Source organism: Chaetodon auriga, chromosome 11 (genome assembly GCF_051107435.1).
Source record: "Chaetodon auriga isolate fChaAug3 chromosome 11, fChaAug3.hap1, whole genome shotgun sequence".
Lineage (NCBI taxonomy): Eukaryota > Metazoa > Chordata > Actinopteri > Chaetodontiformes > Chaetodontidae > Chaetodon > Chaetodon auriga.
The window spans coordinates 25,547,677-25,569,780 of record NC_135084.1 but is presented as its reverse complement, the minus strand read 5'-3'; the positions used below and the strand labels follow the sequence as shown (position 1 = coordinate 25,569,780).

General features: G+C 41.9%; 1 protein-coding gene and 1 pseudogene across 1 annotated transcript; one reads left to right on the top strand and one right to left on the bottom strand.

Annotated features, from left to right (window-relative positions):
* Positions 1-2,234: 2,234 nt before the first annotated feature.
* LOC143328353 (general transcription factor II-I repeat domain-containing protein 2A-like) lies at positions 2,235-3,065 on the bottom strand (annotated as a pseudogene).
* A 9,731-nt stretch (positions 3,066-12,796) lies between these two features.
* Positions 12,797-22,001, top strand: LOC143328527 (high-affinity choline transporter 1-like). The gene is made up of 8 exons (XM_076743711.1): positions 12,797-12,980; positions 14,642-14,758; positions 15,536-15,691; positions 15,904-16,052; positions 16,165-16,308; positions 16,594-16,747; positions 20,998-21,215; positions 21,441-22,001. The coding sequence occupies exons 1-8, from the start codon at positions 12,797-12,799 to the stop codon at positions 21,999-22,001; spliced, it is 1,683 nt and encodes a 560-aa protein (XP_076599826.1).
* Positions 22,002-22,104: the final 103 nt, after the last annotated feature.

Below are 22,104 nucleotides of genomic sequence, written 5' to 3'. Positions count from 1 at the left end.
TGAGATTCCTTCTTCTGCAGAGAAACACAGTACATCCAGTACTTCTCAGGCCTTTGCATTTGTGATTTTATGAAGCACCTTTATCTTCGCTGTTTGTGTTTTCTCTGTTGTATGGATACATTTTTTTAGGTTTTTTTTTTCTGTTTTATCATTGCATTTAAGCTATGTGCTCATTTTGTCAAAATCAGGTCTATTCTGGCTTCAAATTCTGCAAGACTCACTTCCATTTTACTAAAAACCATGTTATCTCTTTCAGCTTTAGTGGTCACAGTCTTGTTTCCCCTCTGCTCCATCCTCCTCTGCTTTCTCACTATTTGACCATAAGATTTTAAAGACACATAACATATAAAAGTGGTGAAAAAACAGAAATGGCAAATGCTTCCATAATGACCGACTATGCCCTATGTTGTCCTCATCAACCACAATAAAGGTTTTAGTTTGGCAGGGCAGAATCAAATTCTCAGTCTATTTTAACCATTTTGAAACAGATATTCTGTCTGAGCCTGTCCAACCAGACAGGTGTTCGCTGTGATATGGTTTGACCGGCTTTCTGTCTCCATTGAACAGATAGTTATCCAAAATAAAGTAAGATTTCAAAAGAGAGAGGACATTCTACAGACCTTGAGGCAACATTTAGCATGAGAGCAACAGAAGACAAAACAATGGAAAGTTTCTCCTCTCTTTCTTGCTCGTCTTCCTCTCACATGCTGCCTCTTCTTCTTCTTCTCAAATCTTTCACTAGGCTGCCCAAGCTGTGGGTGTAAAGTTACAGAGAGGTGGACGGTCGACTCCATTTTCTAAAATTATCCTTGAATGCTAGCCACTACATTTCACAGATACAGCAATGTGACGTCATGTAATGATAAATAGCTTCTGACCTTTTAGCAGAGCAACCTTTGGAGCAGTAGATAGGATTAACCTCACTGACAGTCAGTTTTACCGATTTAACCATATTTTCTTCTTAGTTTGTATTCATATGTTGGTTGCTGTTGTAATTTGTCTATACACAATGCAAATACAACATTCTGGATATATCTGGCCATTCTTCTACTTCTTCATCTGTGAATGTGCAAGGTGTGAATGGTGAGTACTAAAGAGTACAGCACCGAGGCCATATGGCGCCATCTTGATGATCAAACATGAAAAATTAGTATCAAATGTTGGTATAACTTCTTTGAATTTTCTGAAAGAAACCCTGACGGGTCTGTTAATTGTAGCAAAGCTTCCAGAAGCCCAGTAGGCTACTGTTATGTGTGGATGAATTTGTAGGATTCATGTACAAAACCTCAAAATATTTCCAATTGATGTGCATTCCCAATTCCAAAAAGGACAAAGACAGTACATTTAAGGTTTCATGTCTGACCTTGTCAGTGTATTTGACTGTTGTAAATATATGGTTATTCTGAATTTTATGCAGTTGGGAAAAGAGCAACCAAAAACTGGGACAGTTGTGGAAGGATCAAAAATACCTGATCAAGCTTATTTGCCTTAAAGCTGAAATGATATTGTTTCTCCTGGCTTCAATTTTTAAAAGCCAACATAAATCAGGCAACATAAACAAAATGCTCAAAATGCAGGATGGTTTCTTTTTGCTTGTCAAGTCACTGAACCTGAAACCAGCTATTTTCACCAGAGAGCATCAACATATCATCAAAGTGGAGGAGGTTTTTCTTTCCTGTCTGTCTGGAATTCCACAGCTCTTTTCGAAAACACTCAGCCAGTTAGTCGTTTAGTCAGTCCGACATCAGCAAGAGGAGAAGCCAGTCCACTAGTCCATCATGGCCGTCAACATCCCAGGAGTGATCGTCATGGTGCTTTTCTACCTGCTGGTCCTCGGGACCGGCATCTGGGCTTCTTTCAAGTCCAAAAGGGAACAGAAGAAAAGTGCAGCCACTGGAATGGATATGGCCATACTGGGAAACCGGGGCATTGGCTTGGTGGTGGGAGTCACAGCTGACAAAACTACGAAGGAAACTGTATCACAGTATCACTGTGTGAAGCACTTGGTGCATGTGGTTACCTTGTTGGAACGCACAATAAGTAGCCCCTCACATGTAAGAAAAAAATGCATTGAAACAATCTATTGAGAAGTATGTTTCGAAAGTTTTTTGACTGAGCTGCACTCAGCTCCTGATGGTTAGCAGTCCAGCCAACACCCCTGCCTTATTCTCCATCTTTTTTAACATTCATTCTATGCTTTTCTGCATAAAGCACTGAGTCCGACTAAAGATTGATCAGTTCCAATTGCAGCTCCTGTGGTGCTGTTTCAGGATCTTGTGACAGGGGGCAAGACACCAGCTGAAGTGACTTGTCAATTTTTCAAAATCAGTGAACCGATGGGAGAATTCTCCATGCAGGTTGTCCAGTGATTTGCTGTATTTCTTCACATTTCGGGTGGCCTCTTTCTGCATGGCTAGTGTGGGAAAATGAGCAAAAGATTTGTTTGAAATTTGTCTGGAGAATAAAGTCAGCTTGGATTTGAAGGCTCTCACATTTGTGTACATGTTGTGCACAAACTGATCTTACCCCTGCAGCTTCACGTTCAGCTCATTCATGTGTGAAAATATGTCCACAGCAAATGCAAAGTCACAAAGCCACTTCTAGTTGCTCAGCTCAGGAAATTTGTTGGATTTCCCCATTAACTTCAAAAATGCACTAATCTCCTCTTTGAGCTCCCAAACTCGTTGAAACACTTTGCCCAAACTTAACCAGCAGACACAAGAGTGGTCAAGTAAGTCCTGATGATTCGAATCAGTTTCCTCCAGGAACTGACGGTGCTGAAGTCTCCTTGCTCATATAAAGTTAACAAGTTTTACAACTGGATTCGTGACATGATTAAGTTGCAATACAGACTTACACAGAGATTCCTGATGAATGATGCAGTGAAGGAAAATAACATCCTGGTCGGGGTTTTCCTCTTTCACTTTATCCTGGATTCTTTTCTTTATGAAACACTCGGCGCTCACTGTCTTTTCTTTCATCCGCTCATTTTCACAGAAGGGCTCAAAGGGCAAAGCGAAAATGGGAAGTAGAGAGTAATACACCTCACCTCTGGAGTGCGCCATCTATTGGGGAAATGCGGGCATTGCAGGGAAAAGGCAAAAATGAATGAGGTATAATAATAATATAACTCAGTGATGTGGTCGGCGGGCCGTAGTTTGCCCATGCCTGTATTAAGCTCATAATCAGTTTAAGCTTAATCGCATTAAGACGCCTGGAGTTCTGTGATTTTACTCGCATCATGAAGGAATGTATACACCTTAATCGCATTTCTTTCCCTCTGAGCACATTGCTCATGTACAGGAAGTAACATGCATCATAACTGTCATGTGAGGGACTGAAAAAAACGTCTTCACCCTTTTCGCTGATAATGGAAGCATAACTTGGTGCCGACGGATGTTAAAACTAATGGCACCAACAAGCAGCAGCAGCAGCAGGCACCGAAGCATGGTGGAGGACACACCCCGGGCACTGGGTGTGTCCTCCACCATGCTTCGGTGCCTGCTGCTCGAGGAGGGCCTTTCTGTGTGGAGTTTGCATGTTCTCCCCGTGTTCACCTGGGGTATCCTCCGTAAAAATATACCCCCACAAAAACATGCAAGAAGATCACCACCTGACCAATGGTGACGAAGAAGATGGGTCCCCGGGCGCCGGTCTGGCTGCCCACCGCTCCTGGTCTGCCATGGAGGAAGGACGACCAGGATGGGTCAAAGGCGGAAGTCAAATTTCACCTCCGTGTGCTGTGTGCATGTGTGTGTGACAATAAAGGGGAATGTCTCCCCCTGATTCTTCTTCTTCTTCTTCTTCCACACAAAGCCAAATAACAACAAGTAGCATGTAAACAGGATTTCAAAGAACTGCCAAATCATGTGAACACCTTAATCGGAGTAATGCCTTGATGGCATTATTAGTGTCCATGTAAATGTGGCCACTGTCACTGGTTCTAATTGCACTGCAAGTACAAGACAGATATACTGGAGTTTTCACTAAATGCTGAATGTTAATGACGCAGAAAAACATAAAAAACAAATGTTTGCCATGTCATGCAAAACAGCTGCACTGAAACTTAAGATAAGTTGACACATGGCAGGAACCAGAGGAACCTCACTCCGACTGGGTGAACAGAGGGATTGCCGAGACAACAACAGTTTGGCAACTCTTTGTAAAGCGATGCATGTTAACTGCAAATTTTGTACAAGCCCAATATGGAAGATATACTGTGTGCAAAATGCTAAAAAATATCTCAGTTGATGCAGTGACCTCTCTTCAGCCCCACTGTTGGGTATTACATCACACAGATAATTTCAACAACAAAACATGCAATAAGCACTTTTTTTTTTTTTTTTTTTACTAAGAATCTTCTTTGAGGTATTAATTTGGACAACAGAACTTTCTAAATTGACATTAGAGTATGATTGTGACATCATGAGCTGGTCCTCATGAAAGTTTATTAATGATGGTGAATTATCACCCAAGCTTTTGTCTTCTGTCCAAATATCTGCTGTCTGTCCACTCAATGACTTGCTGTGTGTTCATCCATCCTGTAGCTACGTGGGTCGGAGGAGGCCTCATTGTTGGCACAGCTGAGATGGTGTACACGCCCTCCATGGGACTAACCTGGACAATCGTGATGTTGATGGCATACAGCTCGTGTTTTATTATCAGTAAGAGCTTCAAATTACATCTGACAGGATACTGCATGTCTGCATGTGTAATAAAAAAAATATAGCCTGATAATCTCAAAAAACATGAATTACTGCACATTAGAAAGGATTAATAATGACCTGAGCTACCTCATAACTTGACAGAAATTTAAAAAAATAAAGAAATAAATCTCATTAACGCTGACATGAAGTGCTCCAAGTCACCAGTTCACCAATTTAATTCACCTGTTTAAACAGTGAAGCTGCTCATTTGCAGAATATAAGCCGCTGTTGCTCAAAGGCTGAAGAGCTTCAATATGGCTGCTATATCAAAAAAAAAACCAAAAAGAAGCTTCACACCTTTGATCCAGATTTTAACCTCTAACAATCCACTTTGAATTTTTAAAGTGACCTAAGCGAGTGGAAGTGAAGGAATGTTTTAACAAGAAGTCATCTGAAACTTAGCTGTGTCGAGCAAACATCAGCAAATTATTATTGCTGCACATACTGACCCACAAAATTGTCTGCATATCTGTTATGTTACCAACAAACATGGGAGTCAAATTGTACTGTGGAGGATGAAGTATGGCACATTCACACATGGTGATGTAGCGCAAGAGGGATCAGACCCAAATACAGACATATATAATGATTGAATACGAATCATAATGAATCATCTCCCCTCCCCCCTCTAGGAAGAGCTGATCACAACCTGGTTCATTTCCTGCCTGTATACAAGTCCCTTGTTAACAGGCAACCAGCTGTGTCCCACACAGTGAATAGGTGGTCTGATGAGGCTGAAGAGGCTCTGAAGGACTGCTTTGATACAACAGTGTGGGATATATTCAGTGACTCTCATGAGGAGGACATTGACAGTCTGACACTCAGCATCACGGACTACATAAACTTCTGTGTGGAGAACACTGTACCCACCAGGACTGTACGGTGTCACTCCAACAACAAACCCTGGATCAATCCTGACATTAAGGCTCTCTTAAAGGAGAAGAAGAGGGCCTTCAAGTCAGGGAACAAAGAGGAGCTGAAAACTGTTCAGAGGGAGCTAAGAAGGAGTATCAGGGAGGGGAAGGACAGATACAGAAAGAGAATGGAGGAACAGCTTTAGGACAACAACACCAGGGGAGTCTGGAGAGGCCTGAAAACCATCTCAGGTCACCAGGAGCCAAACTCCCAGGCGGCTGGGGATCCAAAGTGCGCAGATGAGCTGAACACCTACTTTTATAGGTTTGAAGAAACATCTGCCCCCCATCACTGTAGCAGACCTCTTTTGATCTGCCAGCACCCTGCCCGAGTACCCCACTGACCCCCCCCCCCGCAGTATTCAGCTCACCGCCATCAACGCCACCCCCCACTGCTCCTCCTAGCCCCCCATCCACTTCACAAGACACTCAGCCCCCCTGCTCCAACTTGTCCCTCACACCTCTCCAGGTGAGGAATCAGCTCAGGAGGTTAAAGGCTGCAGGACCAGATGGCCTCAGTCCCAGGCTCCTCAGATCCTGCTCTGATCAGCTGAGCGGGATGATTGGACATCTGTTTAACCTGAGCCTGAGACTGGGAAGGGTGCCACGCCTCTGGAAGATGTCCTGTGTGATACCTGTGCCAAAGACCCCACATCCCAAGGACCCTAGCTGCTACAGGCCGGTGGCCCTAACATCACACCTCATGAAGGCCCTGGAGCGGCTGGTCCTTGCCCACCTGTGCCCCCTGGTGAGCTCGTCCATGGACCTGCTGCAGTTCGCGTATCAGCCTGGCATCGGAGTGGACGATGCCCTCATCTTCCTCCTCCATAGAGCTCTATCTCACCTGGAATCGCCTGGGAGCTCTGTTCGGGTCCTTTTCCTGGACCTCAGCAGTGCTTTCAACACCATCAGGCCAGCCATCCTGAGACACAAGCTGGAACTTTCGGGAGTGGACCAACACCTCACATGCTGGATAGTGGACTACCTTTCCAACCGCCCACAGTATGTGAGGACACGGAGCTGTGTGTCAGGGACTGTCCTCTGCAGTGTGGGGGCCCCCCAGGCAACAGTGCTGGCACCGTTCCTCTTCACCCTCTACACAGCTGACTTTTCCCACCTGTCTCCCACCTGCCACCTGCAGAAGTTCTCTGATGACTCTGCCATTGTCGGCCTCATCACAGATGGGGACGACAGGTCATACAGAGGACTCATCCAGGACTTTGTGGACTGGTGCCAGCAGAACCACCTCCTGATTAATGCGGATAAAACCAAGGAGCTGGTTGTGGACTTTCCTTGGCGCCCATACTCTTCACCATCACCAGTGAACATCCAGGGAAGGGACATTGAGATGGTGACATCTTATAAGTACCTGGGTGTTTGTCTCAACAACAAATTGGACTGGACTCAAAACACCACTGCACTTTACAAAAAAGGACAGAGCAGACTCTATCTGCTCAGGAGGCTGAGGTCTTTTGGGGTGCGTGGGGCACTCCTGAAGACCTTCTATGACTCTGTTGTGGCCTCTGCCATTTTCTATGGTGTAGTCTGCTGGGGGAGCAGCATCACTACAGCTGACAGGAAGAGGCTGGACAAACTCATCAGGAAGGCCAGCTCTGTCCTGGGATGCCGTCAGGAACTGGTGGAGGAGGTGGGGGGGAGGAGGATGACAGCCAAGCTGTCCTCCATGACAGACAATGACTCCCACCCCCTCCAACACACACTCACTGCACTGAGGAGCTCCATCAGTGACAGGATGCTACATCCGAAGTGTGTGAAAGTGCGGTATCGCAGGTCATTCCTCCCTGCAGCTGTCAGACTGTACGATAAAAACTGCTCCAAGTAATCAGTGCAATAGTCTGTGCAATAAGCTGTGCAATAAAAACATGTACATAACAGTCTGTAAATACTATCGACAATTTCTTACATTTTTTTTCAATTTCTTTATTTTAATTTTTATTTAAAAATTCTCACTCTTTTGTATATATTCTGATGTTGTTTGTAATTTGCATGCACTTCTTATATTAATCTGCTCTACTGATGCTGCTGTAATCTGGAATTTCCCCTCGTGGGACAAATAAAGGTATATTGAATTGAATTGAACTGAATTGAATAGAACTTTCTACGATTTTACAAGTTAAAAGGCTTTAAAGAAATGGATTTAAAAATTCAACTTGTTGCCAGACGTGTTCTTTTTCAGCTTCATTTGACCATTTTCCTAATTGTGATCTGTCTTTATTTCAATCAAGCTGGACTGATGTTTGCGACGCCAATGAAAGAGAAGAACTATGTGACGATGATGGACCCTTTCCACATCAAGTATGGAAAAGTTCTATCAGCTGGACTGAGTGTGGTTTCACTTCTTACTGATGTGGTCAGTTCAGCAGCAACACTAATTGCTTTAGGTGAAGTATATATGAATGCACTTTATATACATATATTGCATAGACATTTATTTGAAAGTGTGTGTTTACACTTCATCAGTTCAGAACAACAAATCTACACATTGATGTTAATTCCTACACTGTCGATATGACTTAACTACAATGAATGTAAACTGGTTATATTGAAAGACTGGTCATAAAATTTCACTGAAAAAATGTGTTTTACAGGAGGAACCATGAATGTGGTCCTGGATTTGCCCTTTGCTATGTGCATGTGGATCTCTGCTGCAGTCGCCATTATCTACACAGTGCTGGGAGGCCTCTACTCTGTGGCCTACACAGATGTTATACAGCTTGTCTTCATCTCAACATACAGTCAGAGATTTGTGGAATTTGATTGGGGAATTTCAAGCCAACCAGCCCTCGATTTATCCACCCACCCATTTGTTCTTCCATCCATTGTTCCATTCATCCATCCATCCATTACTCCAGTCATTCCTCTCTCCATTAACCTTTTCCAGGTCTTGTTGGGGGAGTGTGATGCACTTATCTCTCAAGTGTGTTCTCGGTCTACCCTAGGGCTTCTTAAAAGCTGAATGTAGCCCAGGAGGAATCCTGATCAGCTGCCCAAACCACCTCATACCTGAACTGACTCCATTCAACGTGAAGGAACAGTAACTCTACTCTGAGCTCCCTCTGGATGTCTGAGTTCCTTCATCTATCTCTGGAGCTGAGCCAAGCCATCCCATGGAGAAAAGTCTGTTCAGACTCTTGTAACTGACTCATTCTTTCGGTCACTATTCAAAGCTCATGCTCACAGGTAAGGGCTCAAATGTAGATGAACTGGTAAATTGAAAGCCCAGCTCAGCTCCCTCTTCACCACAGTGATGCACACTCAACCATATTCCTGCTGATGAGGACACCTATAAATGTCTGTAGTAAAGTGGCAGACAAGTGTTGTCAATGCTCCATTTTATCCAAAAAGACCCTGAGATACATGAACTCCTTCACTTGGAGCAACAACTGACTCCCAACCATGGCCTGAGAACAGGAGGTGCCGACTCTCATCCTGACTGCTTCACAGTCGACTGTAAACTGCTCCAGTGCACAGTGAAGGCCACAATCTTCCAAAGCCTAAAGAACTACATCATCTGTAACTGGTCCCAGTGGACCTCAGGACATGTAGGACTGCTGACTCCTTCAAGTAGACTGAGATATCTTCTTCTGCAGAGAAACACAGTACATCCAGTACTTCTCAGGCCATTTACGGGCACCTTTACGTTTGTTATTTGTGTTCTCTCTGTTATGTAGTAGTAATGGATTTTTTGAGTTTTCATTATGTTTTATTTGTTTTTATGCGATGTGCTCAGATTGTCCAAAATGTACCTTTTCTGGCTTCAAATTCTGTAAAACTCACTTCCATTTTAATGACAGCAGTGTTACCTCCTTCAGCTTTAGCAGCCACCATCTTTTTTCCCCCACCTGCAACATCTTCTCTCACTTCATCACTGTGAAAGAATAAGATTGAAGATACACATTAAAGTGGTCATAAAACAAAATGGCAAATGCTTCCATAATGACCAGCTATGCCCAATGTTGTCCTCATCAACCACAATAAAGCTTTTAGTTCAGCAGGGCAGACTCTTATTCTCAGTTTATTTTAACCATTTTGAAACAGATATTCTGTATTAGCCCGTTCAACCAGGCAGGTGTTTGCTGTGATATGGTTTGACCTGCTTTCTGTCCACTGGGAAAATATTTAGCCAAAATAAAATGGGATTTCGAAAAGAGAGAGGACATTTTACAGACCTTGAGGCAACATTTCAGATGAGAGTAACAGAATATAAAAACAATGGAAAGTTTCTCCTCTCTTTCCTGCTTGTCTTCCTCTCACATGCTCCCTTTTCTTCTTCTCATATCTTTCACTGGGCTGTTCAAGCTTTGAGTGGAAAGGTACAGAGCGATGGATGGTCGACTCTGTTTTCAGAAATTATCCTTGGCTGCCAGACACTACATTTCACAGATCAAACAATGTGATGATGCAGACACCTTCTGACCTTTAAACAGAGGAACCTTTGGAGCAGTAGACAGGATTAACCTCACCAGCTGTTAGTTTTACTGACTTTATCAGATGTTCTTATTTTGGATTCATATGTTGGTTGCTGTTCTGTGAGAATAGTGTGAAATATGAATTTTTGTATATAAAATGGAATCACAACATTCTGGATATGTCTTCATTGTTGGTTCTTGTTGGAGCCTGACAGATGGAAAGTTACAGAAGGAAAAGAAATGTGGATACTGTCAAGTAAAGGCAACACATTGCACCTTAAACTGAGAGAAGACTGGAGACATTGTAATGACCCGTGTTTTATCAGTCCCGGCTCACTGATGTTGAGAACAATATGAAAATTTCAGTACAAAACAATTTTAATCCAAGAAAGAAAAGTGCTCTGTGGTTTCATGTGAGTGTTTCTGCCACGTCTGTGTTACGATCTTGAAAAAAAAGTAGTACACGCGTTCACACATTTTGTGTGAATGCGTGTACTACTTTTTTTTTTTTTTTCACATGAAACCACAGAGCACTTTTCTTTCTTGGATTAAAATTGTTTTTTAAAAATTTTAATTATTACTTAATAAGAATGGAGTGTGAGGATACGGATGTAGTCAGTATTGTGAAGCATGTATAGATGAATGTCAGTGTATGTGTGAGTGTCGTGCAAAACCCAGACAAAGCTAAAAAGTTGTGGGGAACATGAAGACATGCTGATGCTAACAGAGCACAGACTGGGAGAGCAGCCCTTTGGTGCAGTTGGCACCCTCTCACCTCTCACTCAAGGGTTGTTTGTTGTGATATGATGGAGTTCTTCGATGATTTCTGGGATTCATTTTCAGAAAGATTTTGAAAAAGGATGATTAAAGTATCAAACTATCCGCAAAGTACAATATCTATCGGAAGTGTTAATCAATACCATTGTCATTACATATCCAATTCCATAATATTAATTGTAAATGATACTTATAATAAAGCAGTGACCATACAAATCATTATGAGTTAAATACCAACATTCATGTGACATCAGTTTATATTTAGGAGTCTTAGGTGTCCACCTAGTGGCAAAAATTATATATTACAGCAATGACCTTGACTGCAGGGGTGTCAGCAGAGATCCATCATGATTGACTCTTTGAACAGTGTGAGAGACAACATTATTAGAGAGTGTATCCTTAGTCATTGCTAATATGGAAAATGTAACTCACTGATACAGCACAATAACCCTCATGTGCATTTCCATCATCTACCTGCTCAACTGTGTCTACGCCCACCTGGACAAGCCGGCGAGCACTGTGAGGGTTATGTTTTTTGACTTTAACACCATTCGTCTGGCTCTACTGGGTGACAAACTGACAGCTACACAGGTGGATGTCCCCTAGTGTCCTGGATAGTGGACTACCTGACTGGCAGACCACAGTACGTGCACCTGCAACACTGTGTGTCAGACAGACTGGTCAGCAACACTGGGGCCCCGCAGGGGACTGTTCTCACTCCCTTCCTCTTCACCCTCTACACCACGGACTTCAACTATTGCACAGAGACCTGCCATCTTCAGAAGTTTTCTGATGACTCTGCGATAGTTGGATGTACCAGTAAGGCCATTGTTCCATTCATCCATCCATCCATTAGTCCAGTCATTCCTCTCTCCCTTAACCTTTTCCAGGTCTCGTTGGGGGAGTGTGATGCACTTATCTGTCAAGTGTGTTCTCGGTCTACTCTAGGGCTTCTTAAAAGCTGAAAGCTGAAAGTAGCCCAGGAGGAATCCTGATCAGCTGCCCAAACCACCTCATACCTGAACTGACTCCTTTCAACGTGAAGGAACAGTAGCTCTACTCTGAGCTCCCTCTGGATGTCTGAGTTCCTTCATCTATCTCTGGAGCTGAGCCATTCTGCAGAGCAAACTTATTTCAGACACTTCCATTTTAATGACAGCAGTGTTACCTTGTTCAGCTTTAGTGGCCACCATCTTTTTTCCCCCCACCTGCAACATCTTCTGCTTCTTCATCACTGTTAAAGGATAAGATTGAACATACACATTAAAGTGGTTTGACCATTCTTCTACTTCTTCATCTGTGAATGTGCAAGGTGTGAATGATGAGTACTAAAGAGTACAGTACCGAGGCCATATGGCGCCATCTTGATGATCAAACATTAAACATGAGTATCAAATGTCAGCATAACTTCTTTTATTTTTAATTTTCTGAAAGAAACCCTGATGGGTCTATTAATCGTTGCAAAACCTCCAGAAGCCCAGCAGGCTACTGTTATGTGTGGATGAATTTGTGGGATTCATGTACAAAACTTCAAAATATTTCCAATTGATGTGCATTCCCAATTCCAAAAAGGACAAAGACAGTACATTTAAGGTTTCATGTCTGACCTTGTCAGTGTATTTGACTGTTGTAAATTATTGTTATTCTGAATTTTATGCAGTTGGGAAAAGAGCAACAAAAGACTGGGGCAGTTGTGGAAGGATCAAAATACCTGGTCAAGCTTATTTGCCTTAAAGCTGAAATGATATTGTTTCTCCTGGCTTCAATTTTTAAAAGCCAACATAAATCAGGCAACATAAACCTGAAACCAGCTATTTTCACCAGAGGGCATCAACATATCATCAAAGTGGAGGAGGTTTTTCTTTCCTGTCTGTCTGGAATTCCACAGCTCTTTTCAAAAACACTCAGCCAGTTAGTTGTTTAGTCAGTCCGACATCAGCAAGAGGAGAAGCCAGTCCACTAGTCCATCATGGCCGTCAACATCCCAGGAGTGATCGCCATGGTGTTTTTCTACCTGCTGATCCTCGGGACCGGCGTCTGGGCTTCTTTCAAGTCCAAAAGGGAACAGAAGAAAAGTGCAGCCACTGGAATGGATATGGCCGTACTGGGAAACCGGGGCATTGGCTCGGTGGTGGGAGTCTTCACAATGACCGGTGAGGAGAGCGCATCTGACAAAACTAAGAAGGAAACTGTATCACTGGGAAATCCAAATAGTCATGATTGTATCATTAGGAAGTCATAAGATTAGGATGAAAACACTGCACAGAATTCTTCCTCACACAGCCCACAAAAGCCTCATGAAATATTAGCTTTAAATCAAATCACATTACATCTCAATTCATTCATTTACCTTAAAAAAGACAGTTGTGTGTTTGTTTTTTAACCCCCATGGCACCACATCAGAATGCTTTTTCTGGGGCAGCTTTGGGCTGTGCCTGACACAGACAGTACCCACAGTTAAATGTAAATAAAGTAAACAGTAAATAAATAAAGGCTGTCAATGTTTGAGATAATTGAGTGGTTTTGATTACTATGAGGAATGTGCAAATAAGGTTACAGTTGAGGTTGTTTAGTGTACCAAAGCAGAGTTTAAAAACTCAAGAAAGACAAGAACTTCACAAACAATAATTATTTGAGATTTCTTGCACAGTGAGATAAAATCCTGAGAATTATTTTTGTTCACATGGACATGATGTAAATGACTCAAAAATTGGCTACACTTGCATGGACACTAATAATGTGATTACAATACAATTAAGGCCTTAATGCGAGTAAGGTGGAGCCCATGTCAATACCATACTTCGATTATGATTATGCAAATAAGCTCATAATCAGTTTAAGCTTAATCGCATTAAGAAGCCTGGAGTTCTGTGATTTTACTCGCATCATGAAGGAATGTATACACCTTAATCGGATTTCTTTCCCTCTGAGCACATTGCTCATGTACAGGAAGTAACATGCATCATAACTGTCATGTGAGGGACTGAAAAAAACGTCTTCACCCTTTTCGCTGATAACGGAAGTATAACTTGGTGCCGACGGATGTTAAAACTAATGGCACCAACAATTCCACACAAAGCCAAATAACAACAAGTAGCATGTAAACAGGATTTCAAAGAACTGCCAAATCATGTGAACACCTTAATCGGAGTAATGCCTTGATGGCATTATTAGTGTCCATGTAAATGTGGCCACTGTCACTGGTTCTAATTGCACTGCAAGTACAAGACAGATATACTGGAGTTTTCACTAAATGCTGAATGTTAATGAGACAGAAAAACATAAAAAACAAATGTTTGCCATGTCATGCAAAACAGCTGCACTGAAACTTAAGATAAGTTGACACATGGCAGGAACCAGAGGAACCTCACTCCGACTGGGTGAACAGAGGGATTGCCGAGACAACAACAGTTTGGCAACTCTTTGTAAAGCGATGCATGTTAACTGCAAATTTTGTACAAGCCCAATATGGAAGATATACTGTGTGCAAAATGATAAAAAGTATTTCAGTTGATGCAGTGACCTCTCTTCAGCCCCACTGTTGGGTATTACATCACACAGATAATTTCAACAACAAAACATGCAATAAGCACTTTTTTTTTTTTTTTTTTTTTTTACTAAGAATCTTCTTTGAGGTATTAATTTGGACAACAGAACTTTCTAAACTGACATTAGAGTATGATTGTGACATCATGAGCTGGTCCTCATGAAAGTTTATTAATGATGGTGAATTATCACCCAAGCTTTTGTCTTCTGTCCAAATATCTGCTGTCTGTCCACTCAATGTCTTGCTGTGTGTTCATCCATCCTGTAGCTACGTGGGTCGGAGGAGGCCTCATTGTTGGCACAGCTGAGATGGTGTACACGCCCTCCATGGGACTAACCTGGACAATCGTGATGTTGATGGCATACAGCTCGTGTTTTATTATCAGTAAGAGCTTCAAATTACATCTGACAGGATACTGCATGTCTGCATGTGTAATAAAAAAAATATAGCCTGATAATCTCAAAAAACATGAATTACTGCACATTAGAAAGGATTAATAATGACCTGAGCTACCTCATAACTTGACAGAAATTTAAAAAAATAATAAATCTCATTAACGTTGACATGAAGTGCTCCAAGTCACCAGTTCACCAATTTAATTCACCTGTTTAAACAGTGAAGCTGCTCATTTGCAGAATATAAGCCGCTGTTGCTCAAAGGCTGAAGAGCTCCAATATGGCTGCTATATCAAAAAAAAAAAAAAAAAAAAAAAAAAAGAATCTTCACACCTTTGATCCGGGTTACAACCTCTAACAATCCACTTTGAATTTTTAAAGTGACCTAAGAGAGTGGAAGTGAAGGAATGTTTTAACAAGAAGTCATCTGAAACTTAGCTGTGTCGAGCAAACATCAGCAAATTATTATTGCTGCACATACTGACCCACAAAATTGTCGGCATATCTGTTATGTTACCAACAAACATGGGAGTCAAATTGTACTGTGGAGGATGAAGTATGGCACTTTCACACATGGTGATGTAACGCAAGAGGGATCAGACCCAAATACAGACATATATAATGATTGAATAGAACTTTCTACGATTTTACAAGTTAAAAGGCTTTAAAGAAATGGATTTAAAAATTCAATTTGTTACTGGACGTGTTCTTTTTCAACTTCATTTGACCATTTTTCTAATTGTGATCTGTCTTTATTTCAATCAAGCTGGACTGGTGTTTGTGACACCAATGAGAGAGAAGAACTATGTGACGATGATGGACCCTTTCCATATCAAGTATGGAAAAGTTCTATCAGCTGGACTGAGCCTGGCTTCAGTTATTATTGATGTGGTCACAGCAGCCGCAACACTAATTGCTTTAGGTGAAGTATATATGAATGCACTTTATATACATATATTGCATAGACATTTATTTGAAAGTGTGTGTTTACACTTTCTTCATCAGTTCAGAACAACAAATCTACACATTGATGTTAATTCCTGCACTGTCGATATGACTTAACTACAATGAATGTGGACTGGTAATATTGAAAGACATGGTCACAAAATGTCCCTGATGGAATGTGTTTGACAGGAGGAACCATGAGTGTGGTCCTGGATTTGCCCTTTGCTATGTGCATGTGGATCTCTGCTGCGGTCGCCATTATCTACACGCTGCTGGGAGGCCTCTACTCTGTGGCCTACACAGATGTTATACAGCTTGTCCTCATATTTGTCAGCTTGGTGAGTTTGGTTTGTTGTTTGAAGGAACTTACACAAGATATCAAAAACTCCAAAGGATGCTTTTTAAAGTTGTGTGTGTGTTCATCATTTACGTTTTCATTTGTCTCTGCAGTGGCTCTGTGTTCCCTTTGTTATGATGAGTCCTTCCACCATGGACATTAGCCAGACACTGATGAACAACACCTTACACGCTCCCTGGATTGGTGAACCAGAGCTGAAAAAGACCTGGATCATGATTGATAACTTCTTATTCTTTGTAAGGAAGCAACAGTACAGCCTACATCAAACACAGTTCAGTCTGGTTTTAATAATTATCTCAAAATGATGATAAATAACATAAAGATTTAAATAGTTGAAAAAGCATGTCTGTAAATGTCAAGGTCAAATCAACAACGTGATGACTGGAATTGTAAAGTTGAATAGATGATCTCTTTCATTTGAATGAATGCTTCACTGATAATAGCAGGCAGACATTTTGCCACATTGGCCTGATGTGGACACCACGCTTGTGACTGAATTAACTGTCTGTTTTATACTGAAGGCTCTGGGGTCTGTGGGATACCAGACTCTCCATCAGAGGACCTTGTCGGCTTCTTCCACAACAACAGCCAAGGTCACATGCTTTATTGCAGCTTTCATCTTACCGTTATTTGTGATACCTGGAATATTGCTCGGGGCAGCCACTGCATCCACAGGTATTAACAGCTTCTACATACTGGGATAAACTGAGAAAATGGTGTGTATGTTTTGATCATGTCAACACATGAATGATTTAAAATTTGAATTAGACTCAAGGACCACCGTCCATCTAGAAGGTCTGTGTGCAGCCTTTATGGCAGTCACCGTTCCATCCAGTCATGCGTCCTTGAGCAAGGCTCTGAATCAGTAGTTCTGATGTCTCTGGTGATCTCTTTGTGGAGAGCCAAGAATTTGCTCTGAGACATCAGTAAACCAATAATCAACAAATCAACAATTGGCAGTTTTAGCCAAAATAAAGAAACTTGCCAGATTAATGGTTATCTGCAGAATTGCAAACACGTTTACGCTCACCTGAAAATAAAAATAAGAATTTGTAGAAGTAATGTGGCACTCAATGGTTTTTGATTATATCTATTATGTTCAACATTGTAGATCAACAATGAAGACAACAATTTTCTATTTTTGATTCTTCAGAGTAGCTATCTTTTGCTTTCATGCCCGCTTGACACAATATTGTAATTATCTTCACAAGCTTCATGAGGCTGTCAGCCGGAATGCTTTTCCAACAGTCTTGAGCACTTTTTGGTCGCTTTGCCTTCACTCTGTAGTTTAACAGGTAGACTTTCGTAACCTGGAGGAGTGTTCTGGGTCAATGTACTGTCAAAACACAGATGATGGTCCTACAAAGCACAAAACAGATGGGATGGCATGGTGCTGCAGAATGCTGGCGTAGCCATGCTAGTTAAGTGTACCTTGAATTTTGAATAAATCACCAAGAGATTCACCAGCAATGCATCCCCACACCATCACACCTCCTCCTCCATGAAGGTTTGGTAACTGTTCATGTTGAGAATGTTATGCCTCTTTATAATATTGCAATAATGGAAGTGAGGAGCTTTCCTGTCATGATGGGTTTTAACATGCTTGCTGTTGTGTGGGACCTTTGGCTGACTGAGCAGTGAGAAAAGGTCTTATATGATTGAAATTTGACAGGTTAAATTTAATGACATTTGACTTTTTTTTTTTTTTTTTTTTATACATATTCCTTAAATGTAAGATTCATGTCAAAGATAACACCAAGGTACTTGAATTGTTCCACCACTTCAAGGCTCTCTCCATTGACCAATACACATGGCTGTTCGCCCTCTGCTGGCTGACGAGAGAAAAAAATGCATACAGTCTTTTTTTGTGTTGAGATGCAGATATGATTCTTTGAGCCAGTGGGATATGGGTACCATAGCCGCAGACAGTGTTGCAGCAGCTTCTTGCTTGCTGATTTCGCATGTACATATAGTACTGTGTCATCAGCATATAGTCGTGCTTTAACATTTGGACAGACCTTGGGTAGATTAATGACTTAGAGGCTAAACAGAATTGGACCAAGTATGGAATCTTGTGGAACCCCAACTTAGCAACCGAGGTAAGGTGATTGTGAGTTTCCTATCTGTACAGCTTGTGTTCTATTTGACAGATAAAGTTGTTGAAGCTACTGACAACAATGTCCAAGACGTTAGTCAGAGTACCATTCACCTGGAGCTGTACATCATTGGATTTCTTGTTCTTGTTTTGTCCTATTAACTTGTTTCTGTTTTCCCAAATCATTTTTCCATTTCCATTTGCCCCATCAATCATTTCAATAAAAAAATCTGCTTTAGCTTTACGAATCTGTTGAATAACTTTACTTCTAAGTGATGTAAAGACATGTCGGTCACGAGTGACTCCTGTTTTTAGAGCTTTTTTTAGTGCATTATCTCTCTTTTTCATTAACTTGCAAATATCATCCCTCAGCCAAGGTAGTGTTTTGTTTTTGTTTTTGTTTTTTTACAGGGTTTGGGTTCCACTTTTTTGTAAAGTGATCAAGAACTTCCAAAACACTTTTAGTGTCACAGCTATCCTCAACTTCATTTTTCATTGTAACAGTGGACCAGTCATATTGTTGCAACGCATTCTTCAAATTTTGTTGTTCACTTTTAGGTATTATGTGATGGCTGGCAACTGTGGGGCCAGTTAGATGTTTCTGGTTAATTTTTCTTGTACATAGGGTAAAATTATGGTCAGACAGCCCAGATAGAAGATTAAGAGTTTTGTTTATCCTGTCAGAATTATTTGTGAATATTAAATCAATCATTGTTTTGGATGTATTCGTTATTCTTGTTGGACCTTGTATGACTTGAGTAGGATTGAATTTGTCTGTTAGTTGTTTCAGTTTTTTCCTATCTGATTTAATAAGAATTACCCATAAGAATAATTTCCCTTATAAGATAGCAATATTTTAGAATTATTTTAAGTTGTACGTACAAACATATCACAGTGACAGACATTTGAGAAGAGAGAGTTATATTGAGACCATACATTCAATATCTATTTCTACTGGCTATTCAACTAATGTGCACTTTAAACAGTCTTCCACATAAACCAATAGTCCTCCCCCTCGTCCTATTCCTCTATCTCTTCTAAACGTATTGTATCCTGGGATGTTGATGGGAGCAGTTGGTGATGAATGAGTCAGCCAGCTTTCTGATATGCCCAATATATCAATATTAGAGTCGACCAACAAGTCAGTTTGTTCCGCTTTGTTCACTATGCTATGAATGTTAATATGGCCCAATAAAAATCCTTTTGGTTTGGAACTTGAGTCCCAGATAAATTTGGCGAGTTTGAAAGAAGTGCATTTTATTTTGTTTCGCCGGGTTCTGAGATTTCAGTCTCAGGGTTGGGATGGAACTTTTGTTCCCAGTTAATGTTGGTGGGGGTGCAACAGGACCACACTCACCACCAGGCTTCATCTGCGATGCCACCAATGTAGTTTGCAGTCCAGGTGGCAACCTAGCAACAGCTGAGTCATCCAATAAAATCAAGGAAAGTGGCCCCTGGTGTAGATAGAGTGGGGATTGGATGGTAACAGCACCAATGGCATGCGAGTCACCGATGCCCCCAGAAAGTTGTGCCACTCCACAAAACAGCCACGCCATCCTTACAAATGTGGCAGCATATTGGCCATGGAGCCCCATGTGCTCTGATGAGGTTAGGTAGAGCCGCGAACGTTCCCCATTGGCAGGGTCTGCATGATCCAGGCATACGGTGTAGCACCAGGGAATACTCTTGTTGAGGCTGCTGAAGTATGCAGCAGGCCAGGCAGGCCCGCATCCGATGCAGACAGTCGCGGGGCAATCATAGAGGCAATCCCTGTCGCCACCCGCACCAGTGACACAGCACGGAGCAGGCCCATCATGTTGAGCAGAGACATCAATTCATTATCAAGCAGGTCAGGTCCTGGATTCAATTCAATGTTCCTGGCTAACATTGTGATTGGTAATAAGTATAAAATGTTGTTCACCTGAGTGCTTGATGTTGTCCTCGGGTGACTATGTGGTTTGCGTGGCCATTATCAAGCAGTTTATTGAAAACACAAAACAAACACAGAAATTCAGGCAAGGTGTATTTTGCTGTCATGCCAGGTAGTGTTAGTATAACAGCAGCGCACGGAGAGCAAGAATATGGTCAGGGAGAAACAAGCAATGAATGATTTTTGCAGAGTTGCAGTAGGATTTTCCCATTGTTTCAGATTAATGTTCAGGTTCTTTTTGGATGGACAAAATTAGCGAGATGTTTTTTGCGTAGAGTTGTTGCAGGACCTGCCAGTCTGCAGGTACGCACTGCCATCTTGCCTCTGTTTATCAACTAAGAAGACATCCATAGTTTTCTATGCAGTGGCGTGCTGGGGTTGTGGAAGCTCAGAGAGGGACAGGAAAAGACTGGTGGGTGAGAGGAGGATATTGGCCAACCTGACATCGATCACGGACAACCTATCCCACCCCCTGCATGAGACAGCGGGAGTCTTAAGCAGCTTCTTCAGTGACAGACTGCTGCATCCAGTCTGTAAGAAAACGCGACCGCAGGTCCTTTGTCCCAACAGCTGTCAGACTGTTTAACTCCCATATCATGTAATGAAGCACTGTCATGCTTACTTGATGCTTCTTTCTCAATTCTACATCATACACCCACTTTGGTTTTCTCTACTGTTGTCAATGCTAATATAAGCTCACATTATCCATTTCATCTGGTGCAAATTCTTTCTCATAAGAAAATTGCCAATAGTCCTTTTTTTATGGTAATAGGATTTATATGGCATTTACTATTTTTTATAGTCTGTACAAAAATACATACACGTAGTTGTTTCTCTATTCTGAATCCTGTATACTTCTTTTATTTTGACCTCTTCATGTCAAATGTGTCCATGCCTCAGACTGGAACCAGACTACTTATGGTTCTCCATCTCCATATGAACGTGGGGAAGCAGCTTCCGTTCTGCCCATCGCCCTGCAGCACCTCACCCCACCCTTCATCTCCATTATCGCTACTGGATGTGTGGCCGCCGCTGTGATGTCATCAGCTGACTCTTCTTTGCTTTCTGGAGCCTCTGTCTTCACTGCTAACATCTACAAGAGCATCCTGAGACCTCAGGTGAGACAATGTACTTTTTAGTCAAACTACTGTTTGCTATTGTGAAGGTTTGATGTTTATTTTGAAAGAAAGGCAATGGAGTGCAGGAAAGTATCAATGGTATAAAGTGACATGATGGAGAAACAAAGTACGACAATGAGTGAAGAAGATTGGAGAGAGGTATCTGAAAGCAGGATAGTCTCAGTCTGTTGACCTGTTCTTCTTCCTCTCTTATCTCTTCTTCAGGCATCAGACAGAGAGAGTCAGTGGGTGATCCGTGCTTCTGTGGTGGTCGTGGGCTTGGTTGGTACATCACTAACCAGCATGAAGAACAGCGTCATACTGTTCTGGTTCCTTGGTGCTGAAACAACCTACATCATCGTCTTCCCTCAACTCGTCTGTGTCCTCTTCTTCAACATCTCCAATGGTTATGGAGTTATTATGGGCTGCCTGGTGGGAGTCGTATTAAGACTGCTCAGTGGAGAGCCATCTCTAGGGTTAGCACCAGTCATACACTTCCCAGGATGCACTCTTGAGGATGGGGTTTATGTCCAGTACTCTCCAGTTAAGACCATCTCCATGGTGTCTGCCATTGCCGCCATCTTGTCGTTCTCCTACCTGGCTTCTGTGCTCTTCAACAAAGGCATGCTTTCTGAGAAGTGGGATGTGTTCAAAGTGAAAGCCCACCAATCACCACAACCACTGACACCAGCAGATGCTGCCACAGGACAGAATGAGAATGAGACCTTGAACAGAAACGATGCTGAGATCGAGGCATCAGAGCCAATGATTAGCACAAAATGTTAGTGTTCCTGTGTGTACAGTAGTATCTGTTGTCTCCAAATAAAATATAGACCAATAAATATTAGTGCATAGCTCACATTTAAACACACAAATTTCCATATCCAGA